The sequence below is a fragment of the Cynocephalus volans genome, chromosome 7, assembly GCF_027409185.1.
Source record: "Cynocephalus volans isolate mCynVol1 chromosome 7, mCynVol1.pri, whole genome shotgun sequence".
NCBI lineage: Eukaryota > Metazoa > Chordata > Mammalia > Dermoptera > Cynocephalidae > Cynocephalus > Cynocephalus volans.
Genome location: NC_084466.1, coordinates 146,755,871 through 146,768,184, shown reverse-complemented (window position 1 = coordinate 146,768,184; position 12,314 = coordinate 146,755,871). Strand labels below are relative to the sequence as shown.

Here is a 12,314-nt window from a genome sequence, read left to right as displayed (position 1 = left end):
GGCCCTTTGCTTTGTTCTCCCCTCTGCTCCCATAGCTGTGTGACGCACTCCCTTACCTCCGTCAATTCTTTGCTCACATATCTTCTCAATGAGGCCTACCCACACCACCCTGTTAAAATTGTAACCCATCTTCCTCTAAGCTCAGATTCCCCCTTATTCAACTCCATTTTTCTCTATACTAGTCACCTTTCTACATACTATATACAGGGGTGGCTGGTTAGCTCAGTTGGTTAGAGTATGGTGTTATGACATACTATATACTTTATTTGTTATATTTATTGTTTATTTTTCCACTCCTCCAACTGGAATGTAAGCTATACGAGGGTAGGAATTTTTTGGTCTGTTTTGTTCACTGGTTTAGGTGTATCTCAAACACCTGGAACAATTCCTGCCATATGGTAGGCTCTCAATAAATATATGTTGAATAAATAAATGAATGAGCACATTTTTAGTATCAATAAAACAGCAGAATATCAATTAATTAGAATACTCAGTTAACCAGCATTCTCTCATTATTCAACAGCACACATACACATAAGCTGTATACTAGAGGTTTTTGTCTGTTGTTTGTTTGGTTGGATTATTTGGGTTTTAAAACATCATTTTAAATGTCCAAGAGTCATTTACATTCAAGTCAGTCTTGTATATCTTCTTCAGCTTCTTATCTACTCAAGGTAAAGTTATCAGAGACAGGAGAGTACTCAGTTGCTAAAGAAAGATTCAGCTATACTCACTTGATTGGCTTCAGGTAGATGGAAAAGTTTGCTAATCTACTAAGAAAGCTGTTAAAGGTAGAAGCAGAGATATTTTCTGTATAAGATCTTCACTTAACCAGAAAATTAATGGCAAGCTATTCCTAGAAATTTATTTTCTTTTAATAAATCCCCAAACCAACATACGGTATTCCAGATAATTGAATAACCCCTATCTCGTAAATTATAAAGTCAGAAATATACTGATTTATTTCCTAGGGACCTATGAGAAAGTAAGAGACACTTTTAATACTTAATTACAAGGACTAATTAAAATTAATGTTTTTATCACCCACATAGGCAAAGCAAGGGTTTTGTTTTTTTTTTTGTTTTTTTTTTTAAGAAAAAAAGAAAAAGGAAAATAATCAGGCTTGAGGAAGTCTAATTTAAATGTTTCTGTTTTAATGATAGCTTTAAAAATGTTTGTGTTTTTAAAATTATTTATAATAAGTATGTACTATCTAGTCATAATATCTTAAATTTCATAGTTAACTGGAATTTCATTAATTCTGATTAGTTATAATTCAGATAGGAATTATGTCCATAATCTCCCTTTATGCTATGAGGGGTAAAGAGCTGACCAAGCACATGAACAGTCTAGTCTAAACCTGATTTTTGCTTTCATGCTCTTTCTTGTTAATCTAGATTAATCTTTTTGATAATGTTAAAATATAGTAAGACTCATTGATTCAAGCTAATCAGTGGGTGGGACAGAATTTTTAAAAGAAACTATCTTATCACTTTCAGACAGCTGTAGTACCTGGAAATAGGCTAACCAAGTGTTGCACAGGATCAGAAAATCAAGAATGATTTCTGTTTTCATCAATAAAAGCCTGTAGACAGGAGAGCATAACAATGAAACAGGGTGATCAGTTTTCTAAACCAGTGCCTTTCCGCATATTCACAGAGTGGCAAGCAGCCTCCAGCATCTGGTTATTTCCAGGAGTTGAGCTCTACAGTTAGACAGATTAAGGTTCAGATCTTGGGTCGGCTGTTTTCTGTCTTTGTGACCTTGGGCAAGTTATTTTATCTATGACTCAGTTTCCTCATGTGTAAATTGAGAATAGTAACACCTACCTAGTAGAGTTGTGTAAATTAGATAATATATGAGGAGTATTTTAATAAATTCATTTTCTATCTTATGTTAAAATTATAATGCTGGAATAATGGGTAATCAGGGACAAAAGTTAAAGTCAAAAGCTAAGATACTGGCCACCTGGTGGTTACGAACTGGGCCAGCTGACCTTTAACAAGTCATTTAAATTGTGCATTGTTGTATTGTATTTATTCTAATCTAAAGTTAAGGCAAGTAGATTAGGCACTCTCCAGAGTCCCTTTCAGCTCCAGAACCCCAATATTTAACAGAATTGGTCAGTTGGTAAAGATGTTCACAGTTAGGTTAATATTTTCCATTACTCTTCATAGTAAAATAATATCTATCCAAGAAGAAATGTACTGAACTTGTAGTAGGTAGAACGTATATGTTGATTGTGGATGAAGCCTGTGTGTAACAGAACTAGTTTCTAGCTTGGGAATTTCAGAATTTGCTTTTGCGATATTTTGTTATTACTGTATTTCACTAACATTTATAAATCTAGGTACTTTCATTTATTATTTTAATTCTCCCAAACCTATAGATTGGACATTGTCCTCATTTTACAGATAAGAAAACTGAGGCCCAGTGAGGTAAACAACATGCCCAAAATTATACTGCTAATTCATAGTTGGATCATATTGCATTTAAACCTTTTAAATTCTATCTCCAAAGCCCATGCTTTTTTATAGCATACTGCATTTAGTGTATTAAGAGTGTAAGGAAGGGGAGAGAAGACAATGGCCATAAGATTTCTTCTACAGGAACCAATGATTCAGCAGTTAAATTGCTCCACTAGTCCTATGATACCACATCCTGCTCCTCTGACCCTACACACTCATAGGTAGTTTCATCTCTTCCTTTTCTCATCTTCTTTCTAAGGCTGACCTGAGCAATTAAAGGGTTTTCATCAAGGGGAGAAAATGTTACCCAGTAAAACAAAGAATTCTGAAAAGGAGACCTCATCTGAATTAGCAAAAAATCTTAAAGAATAATTAAAAAGAAATTGTTTTAATGTTTTTCATGCCCAATGTTCAAGAAAGGCAACATGCTTCAAAATAAACTCTAGAAATTAGCCTATCAGAACATCAGCCTAAGCTACTTTAGTCCTAGGTGTAAATTTCATTTACACATTTTTTATTTTATTGGGCATTTCAAACATGCTGAAGAATAGTTTATTCCCGGAAGTCAAATACCTTGAAAGTATCTGATTCTAATCACTGATTAGAAAGGTGCTCTACTAAGTGATAATATGATAATACAAAGGTGACTCACTGTCTGTGAATGTAGTTGTTTTAAAAAGCATACATTCTAAAGCCCAAAATAAATTTTATTATTGTTTCCACTTTATGCTCTGCCTTTTTAAGAGCACTTCACATTTGGATACCAGGAAGCTCCTTTGAGTTTGTGCTTAATTGTCCACTGGCCGTCATGCTTCAGGTCATCTCTGTTATAAAGAGGTGAGCAGATCTTAAAACACTTCTGCGTCCCACTCAGGCAGAGGCTCAACGGTATCTTGTGTTCTTGCCGTCTTGCTGTCTCTGAAATGGTCTCATCTGGAAGTGGCCCTGCTTGTCTGAATTGAGCTTTGTTCATCCATATTCACTTTTTCTGTTAATTAAGGAAGGTGAGTATCCTCCCAACAGTTACAGCTAAACAAGGTAGTCAACCTCAAAGATAGTTTTTCATTTTATCTAATTCTATAAAACCTTGCTTCAAAATAGAAAACCTGTTTGAAAGGGAAGTCATGTTCCATTGTAATGGTATGATTTGCAGTGATTTTATAGCTCTGTTATCTTTTTTTGGTCATTCTCAAAGACCCATTTAAACCACAGTTGCCTGAGACTCTTCCAGTTAACACTTCTCTCATGCATCATGCTTCTCTTCAATCCCAGATCCCCCCAAAACTGTAAGCTTTATCAAGCTCTTTTAAATTTCCTTTTAAACCACCAGGCAGGCAGTTAGCTTACTTTTTGTGTGGGGGTCAAAATAGGTTACATTCTTCCCTAGAAGAATTTAAAAAACAAAAACCCATGTAGCAATTACAGGACTTCAGTTTAAATAGAAAAATGTCCGTTTCCAGTGAAACCATTTTTATTTTAATTTGCATTTAATTTCTACATCTGTGGCGTCTCTAAATACACATGACTTTTGGCCCCACACATTATTTTTGTAAGAGTTCATTTTGTTTGTGCTAATAACTGAATACCAAAGGGTGGTTGATAAAAGACAAATTTTGGATGTCTCTTGGTTGGTGTGACCAGTCAAACATTTCCGTGGAAGAAAAAAAATCTTAATTGCCTTTCAGGTTTTGAATTAAAAGTAAGATTGATTATATCATTGTGTGACCTCTAACTGGTCTTTCCAGTTTTATTCATTATTTCCAGTGTGAAACTAATATAGAAAAATGAAATTGAAAAGTACTGCTTTTTTTGACTGGAGCTAGAGAATCTGAGCTTTTGAAATATGTTAGCAAATAGAAATTGAGATTCTTAACTTACTTTTAGGGAAACTTGACATAAAATTATTCTCTCAAACATTGATCTCAGCTGCAAATGAATTGGGTTAGCTATATAACCTTAGAGGTTTTAGGTCAACATTTTGTTGAACTGGAAGCTATTCAACAATTCAGCATTTTGTTGAATGGAAGGGAATAGGTTTCTTCCTGTTGTTCCCCGACCATTTCCTCATCACCTCCTCCTCCTTTCTTTCTCTTTGTGTGTATGTGTGTGTGTGTGTGTGCACACGCGCGTGTGCATGCATATGCACGAGCGAGCATACTCAAGCATGGCAGGGAGGGGGAAGGAGGGCACTTTCCTTGTACTCAGTAAATATTTGTTTCTGAGAAGAGACTAGTAGCTAGCAGAATGAACTGCATGGACGTCACTGCTTAATCTGATGCTCTTATACAATTAAAGGATTTGCTCTGCTCTCAACTGTAATCTTAGTACTGCTGAATTGTGTACTGACACTGCAGGAAACAGCTCTGTTCGGCAAAGCACTACTACAATGCTGCTCCGTATGCGCCTGCACATGGACAATTAAGTTTTAACAACAAAATTAGCAGAACAACTGGATGTTCTGGAAGTTGAGATCTCCTCACTTAGTCTTTTTTCCCTCCCCACCAGGGAGCTATCCTGTGGGCTGCCGGAAAGATCAGCCTGTCAGTATTGTCTCACAGGTGTTCTGAGTTGCTGTACAGACAGCAACTTCTTCCAGATTAATTGTTGTGGATGTATTACACCTAGTGTAAAAATGACTGTTTAAATGCTGTAGAGTAAATCTCAAAATTACTGTTACAATGCTGCTGAGTAATTCTCAATTCTCTCAAAGAATTAATCGCCTTCTAACATTTGATTGCAGTTGCAAGCACCTATGATTTTAAGAGACTTTGTATAAAATATATCATTTCTTCATAGAGAACCAAATTGCTTTTGGTACCTTGTAGTTTTTTAAACCATTTTCAGTAGTTTCTGCATCGTTTATGTTTCCTTTTATTTGTGTTTAGTAGCAGGGAGTCTTTTTATTTATTCAATAGAAGTTGCAGACTAAAACTTAAATGCAGTTTCAGATCTCAAGATAAACTGACCTAACTTCTAATATCTGATAAATACATTTTACTTGAAATATATTTTATCATATATAACTGTATGAAAAGCAGCAAACAATTCTTTGTAACATTCCACCTTAAAAGAGAGCTTAAAGTATATAGTATAGTAAATTGAAAGAAAATCTTTAAAATATTTTTTAAAATATTGTCCTGAAAACTTAGAATGAACATGCAAGCATTTTGTGCATGGCAGTTTTTTTAATGGAGTCAGTATTTTATATATGTTCACACACGCAAACACACACACACACATATATGGTGAATTTTGTGGAAGACTTTATGTCTCTTAAAATATTTCTTTTAAAAAATAATTGACTTTTAATAGCTGGGATCTGATGGATTTTCCATGGTGACTTAAAGTTGTGCACAATTACAAAAAGCTAAAAAAGTAGCCTAATAAAAGTATCACACACATTTTAGAATCTTTGAGCTAAAATCAACCATAATTCACACATTATCAACATTGCTTTTGCTGGTGAGAATGGTAGAGTTGCCTGAGCCTCCTTGTGTCAGTGTATTTTGGAATTTGTAAATGACCACAGTCCAGCTTACACTAGAGGAATAGAAGAATTGGTACAAGGCTTCGTAGCTTGCCCTGTGGTCTGGGATATAAGCCACGCACTGGGATGCCTGTGCTGCAGTTACTCAGCTAGAGAGGGTGGACACAGAGCTCTTTGCCCAGCCATTGTTGCCTATGTTAAAAAGGAATTCTTCCTGTTAATCTTGAGGGCAAATCTGCATCTAGAGGCTGATATCAGTTTTTCAAACATGGTAGTCTGTTGGTTAACAGTGTTATTTTTTATAATTAAAAATTAAATCTATTTTTTTCTCAAATAGAAGCAGAACCAAATTGACAAACTAATATATTCTTTGAGCTAAAATGAAGTTTAAAAGAAGTACACAAAGCCAGAAGAATTGAGCTTTGTTCTGCCTTCATTCTGTTTAAAAATATTAGAATTGGTAGTAACACAGAAAGTTTCACCTTATGTTTGAAACTTGGTGAAGTTGCGGACAGGTGTATTAAAAGCTCCTGAAAAATAGGGTTTCTTAAAGAAACAATAAAACCTACTTCGGGGGTAATGCCACTACTGTTCACTGCTGTAGTAACTGTGTAGAGGGCTTGAAAAAAAAGTAAGGTTTCTTATTTTCACCCTAGAGAAAATATAAAACTGACTTACTCTCTGGAGTTTTCCCAGGAAACTACTTTATAAAGACAAATTTAAATCTTTCCGTTTTCTGTCCTTGAAGGTGGTAAATATGATTGCAGTTTTATCCCTTTTTATTGTAAATGAAACAGAGTTCAGACCGTCCGGCTGTGCGTCATTTGTTGGATGGCTGCCACAGACTAATGCAGACGTCCTACTGGGAGACCAGAGAAGAACTATACTTTGATTCACCAGATTGTGTTAAATAGTCCAGCTGTTGCGATTTGAAAGATAGTTACCTCAGAAGTGAAATAGAAATGAACTTGGCATTTATGCCTCAAACCATTTTTATACTGTTTGGCAATCAGCTTTTCAGAGGTAGCATTTTAAAAAATAACTCTCACCGCTTAAAAGTTTCATTCACTGTAATATTTGAAATGTCCCACCTTTATATTATCAGTAAAATTAAGCTTGAGTGATAGGCAGAATTTGCATGAAATAAGCATTTCCCCTTCATTTCATGAGCTTTGATTGTATTCTATTGAGCTCAGAACCACTTCGATTAGGGCTCTTTGGGGCATTAGTTAATTTGAATTGCAACTGAAATGTTAGCTAGAATGTTGTTGAATATAATTGAAACGTGGAAAGTTGATTTTGAAAGGAATTTCATTGAATGCAAACAATGATGTGCTTTTTAAAAATTAGAATGCTGTGCTTTCATCTCTTGTAACACGGTCTGAGAAATCACTGAGTCCCTCTATAAAGTTCAGCTTTGGCATAACCATTTGCAATTGTTCTGATTCTTCTGGTACCAGTATAGTTTGAAGTCAGGTCTTTCCTTTTACCAGCAAGTGGCCCCACCTGCCCAAGCCCCACATTTGGGCTTTCCTGCAGTTGCAGAACAGTAGCTGCTTTGTAAAAGGGCACCCAAGTTGTACTTGGGCATCCGTCTTTGTAGAGTGGCATAGATTGGTATATTGTCTCCTAGCTTTTGTTTTGCTTTTGGTTTCTGTTTTTGTCTTGAAATAGCCTTTGAGCACATAGTCTAAAATGACCCATGAACAATACCTATTTGAAGGGATCATAAATGACTACCAGTATGTTGTGATAAGAAAAAAAAATTGGACAGGAAATCAGGATTCCACAATTTTAGTCCTGTATCTGCTATTAACAAGTTGTATGCCATTGGACATATCATTTAACCCTACTTTTCCTTGGGGCCTTCATCTGACAAATGAAGACATTAGACTAGCTCACATTGCTGATCCCGTTCAGCCTGAACATCCCATGATTTTAGTCTCGTTTTGTATTACTTATAAAATTAAAGTTTTACTTGTAGATTTTGCAGCATATAAGGGCTGCCATTACTTTTTACTGACTTTTAATTCCTTACTTTTAGTCATTGTCATTAGATGCTGCATTAAAGTAGAAAAATTGAACAGAATAATAGTTACTCTAATTCCTATTGGATTGTTGCATTTGAGCTTCCAGGACTTCTGCTTTGGAGAGAAGCTTCAGATTGAATCCTCTAGAACCTACCACCGTAGCTGCCTAGATAAGAACCTGGGTTCTTGGCACTGTCACTGATGGGGCTCTCTGGCTCTTCCCATAGGAAGGGAATGGAGAGAATGAGGCCTAGGAGGAAGGCCCCTCATCCCAGGAGGAGCCTTGGGCAGCTGCTCATGGGAGCCAGGAACGGACCTAGTGATATCAAACCAGGAGAGCTACAGACGACAGAAGAACAAAAGAAGAGGGATAGCTTGAAGGGATGGACTTTATATTTTCAAATCTGAAAGATGCAAATGGAAACAGGGATTTAGAAAGGAAAAAAATAGGTCAACATGCCAAAATTAGCTTGTGGCATCGTATGTTTCTAGGAGAAAATGCCTTTGGGAAACAGCACTGAGCTGTGGAAAAAGCAGAAACAGGAAGAAAGGAGCTCCTGACTCTTGTTCTGGCTCTGCCACTGACGAGCTTTGTGGTTTTAGGCCAGGCTCTTCCCCTTACCACACCTCATTGTCCTCATCTGTAAAAGGACAGGTCAAACTAGATGACTGCCATAGTCCCCTTCCACCTTAACCCATTTGGATTCCAAGGCAGATCATTTTCCTTGAGAAACTATGTACTCTGCCTCAATGTATAGATTCAGAGAAATTGTCCACTGTGTCTAGTTCAGGGATGTTCAACAAAGGGATTCTCAAACTGTAGCCTACAAGTGACTTAGCAGATTAATCTGTAGTTGAGAAGCTTACTTCAGGATAGACAAACAGTTCTTTGGATTGAGACAATTCCAGGACAATTTCAGCCTGCTAATACAAGGTTTCTGAGTTTTCAGTTCAATCAACATCCATTTATTGCTGCTGTGGAGCCCTGAGAGCACTGGCTGGAAGTTTTTAGCCCCCAGCTGATAAAGCTTTTTCTAGAATGTGTTCACCACCCTTTCATGTGCAGACACACATGGGCATGGAAACGCCCATGGTAGTTCTGCAGAAGTGATGAAGGTTAGTATGGGTTGATGGAAGTTGCTCACCTGGAATGTGATAACTACTTCATTTGCATGCTCACAGCACATTGGCTGCGTACACAACAGTGGGCTCCCACCCAAGATGGTGAAGCTGGACTGGTGCCTTGACCTGAAGACTTTGTTGTGGCTTTCACTGTAACCTAAGCTAGGCTGCAGCTTCATTTCCTAAAATTCCCTTACCAGTTCGTTTCCATTTTAGGGTTGGCCACAAGAGAAATTTTAATGAAATTTAGAAGGCCAAAGTGAAGTAGTTGTCTTTTTAAAAACATTTTTTTTTAACCCTCTGAAGATCCAAGTAAGGCAGGCTCCGTTAGAGCTCAGGCCCATTGTCATTAATGCACATTGTGCTGACTCCTGTCTGGCATGTGGCAGTGGCTGGCCCGCAGTTTCCCCAGCTCCCCCCATCTCCTCCTCCAGCATCTCCAAATCCTGGGCTTGGTGCATGTGCAGCTCCATGAGGAAGGGCTGCAGCTTATCCTGCAGGCCATCTGCATCATCAGTGCTTGTGTGAGACAAATATAGTTCTAGTTTGTCCTCAGTCTCTGCCACTTTACAGATATATTCCCTCCCAAGTGCCAGAACTGACATCAGGCCCCGCATCAGATGCAGAGGCAACTGACTTACATAGACTGCCTGACTTGCGCCCTCTGTTGCCAAAGGTCTAATTCCTATGATAAATCCTTCATATCCCTCAGTGTGGTTCTGCTTCTTGATCACAAGCTTTTAGATATTACCTGTGTCAGAGAAAGTCAAAACAGATACCACTGGGGAAAGTACATCCCATACTGATTCCCAAAGCAGAGTAGCATACGTCCTGAGAAGTGGTTACATGGCCAAGGTAGATGAACGACGTGGTAGTGGTGTTAAGGGCATTGCCATATCACAGCACAAGTAAAGGCATCTGCCTCACTATATCACAGTCTGTCCTTCCAGGCTCCTGCTTATCTTTCTGCTTTTACTACCTTCAAGGAAGGCATAGCTGTGTGTTAGCCACTTATGAAGGTGACCAAGTCACATAGTTAATATAACCCAATAGCCAGAGGTTTTGAAACATTTGGGCAGATCTTGTAGTATTGGTCAGAAAGTGATAAAACAGTGTCATCATTGGGTTTAAGTTTTTTGTACTGTTGACTGGGTCATGCAGGCCACTTTTTCTCAGTAGTTGACCATTTGTTGTTTTTGTTGTACAAGACAGACCTCCAGACCTACTCACACCAAAAACTTGGTTTCTCCCATTCATTCTGAGCCTTTCATAGTATATAAATAATTTTTCATTCATTTACTCTATAAACGTATCTGTGGGGATAGAGTTGTGAACCAAGCTAAATAGTCCCTGCCTCATTGATGCTTACATGTTATTGGAAGAGACAGACATGAAACGCCTAATTAACTGTGGTAAGTCCAACAAGGGAGAAGTATTAGGTGGTAAGAGAGTGTCTGCCAGCAGATCCGATGTCACAAGGAGCCAGGGAATAGCAGTAGAAACCAACTCCTGGAGAGGGGCTAGTAGGGCAGTTGGTAGGCACTGGCCAGCAGCTCACCAGCACACGCCTGCCAGTGGCGGAATTGTGGTATGCATGGTCAATAGTTCTTTGGTGGCACTTGCCAAGAAGATCAGAAAAGTCTGAAGAGTCCCAGCCCTGCCTGCTGCAACTGCCTCAACCTTTAGGTAGCAGGTCAGCCGCCCAGTACCCTCAGATGGTGGGTTCTGACCATGGCTTCTGAGAAGGCTAGGTGTCCACAGCCTAATTTCCTTACACGTGGCCAGAGAAAACGTTTCTGAGAAGCGATAGTTTCTTGTATCAGAAGAGAAGAGAGGAGGCTTCTGTGGGAAAAGAAACTGCCTCTGACATTCAGTAATAAATTTCTCAAGAAATCCGATTCTCTTTTTTAGAAAAGTTTGTGGTAACTTAGCATTTTAGCTTCTACTCTGGACTTTTCCATCTGCTCCTGCCCCTCCCGAGTGCTGACCAGATCTCTCCTAGTTGGCAGTGGCAGCAGCTGGCACATCTCTCACCTGTCCCTCAGTGATGGGGGATTTACTGTCTCTCATTCAGGCAGCCTCCTCAGAGCTAATCTGCAAGCAGCTGTACCCAGGGACATGAGGGAGGGAAGGGGGTTAACCAGCTCCTCCACCTGGGGTAGCAGGCAGTGAGGAGGAATGCACAGTGTGCCTGTGAGCTTTGCACTTCCCGAGAAGAGCTGCTCAAAAATCGCTCTGACTTTTTCTGCCTTCTTTCTTCTGGCCTTGGGCTCCTAATATGGAATCTGATAGCTTCGCGTTTATTTGTTTGTTTGTTTATTTATTTTAATGGCTGGCATCTCAAAGACTACTATGTGCATGTGGATTTGACTTAGAGAACATTTTAGGATTCTTGTTGGTCTGAATCCAGCAATATGAAAGACAAATATTTTCTCTGCTTTTTATTTTTTTGTTTAACTCTTCATCCCATAGGCCTCCCAGTAATGCTGGATACAGGACAAAATACCTTGGCAGTGAAAAGCAAGCTGAACCGGTTGTAGTTTTAGATCCTGTTTCCACACATGAACCCCAAACCAAAGACCAGCTCGTCAAGAAAGATCCAACTCAACACAAAGAAGATGATGGCAAAATAAAATCAGAATACAAAGAAGACAGCATTGAAAAAATGAGAGAGACAGACAGCTCCAACTGCTGATCCGAAAACCAGAAGGCTGACATATTTGGAAGTCCTTTTCAATAAGCACATGATTAATTTTGGTGTACTGGCAAGAACTATAGACATTCTGTTCTGGTCACTGTATTCAGGATACAGGTTCTTTTCTGTTGTCATGTTTATAAGTAGCAACTATAAACATAAGTAAGCTGTTTAGCAAAATACATATTCTAAGTAGTTTTTGATTTTTGATCTTTATAGGGATAAGCTTTTTCCGAGTTACTATATTAAGTATGACTTCTTTTGGAAGGCTACAAAAAATTCAGATGTTGATATTGTTTCGGGAAATGTGCATACCACTCATCACATGTAATGCTGAACATTTGAGGTGCTTGTGGATAATTGTATAAACAGAACTGACCAACTTAATGTGATTTCAAAGGCCCCCAGAGAAGCTTCTGTTATGGGTCTGATCCTCTTTTGATGGAGAAACTAGAGCAGCGTGGGAATTGTTGGATACAGTGACATATATGTTGCTTTCTAGGGTAGACTGA

The 12,314-nt window shown here is 38.3% G+C and overlaps 1 protein-coding gene across 1 annotated transcript in view; it reads left to right on the top strand.

The window, feature by feature from the left end:
- Nucleotides 1–11,802, top strand: part of SHTN1 (shootin 1) — a 69,893-nt gene extending 58,091 nt beyond the window's left edge. Inside the window, exon 14 of the mRNA XM_063103314.1 lies at nt 11,580–11,802. Coding sequence (XP_062959384.1) covers nt 11,580–11,802 — 223 coding nt within the window. The remainder of the gene's footprint in view (nt 1–11,579) is intronic.
- Nucleotides 11,803–12,314: the final 512 nt, after the last annotated feature.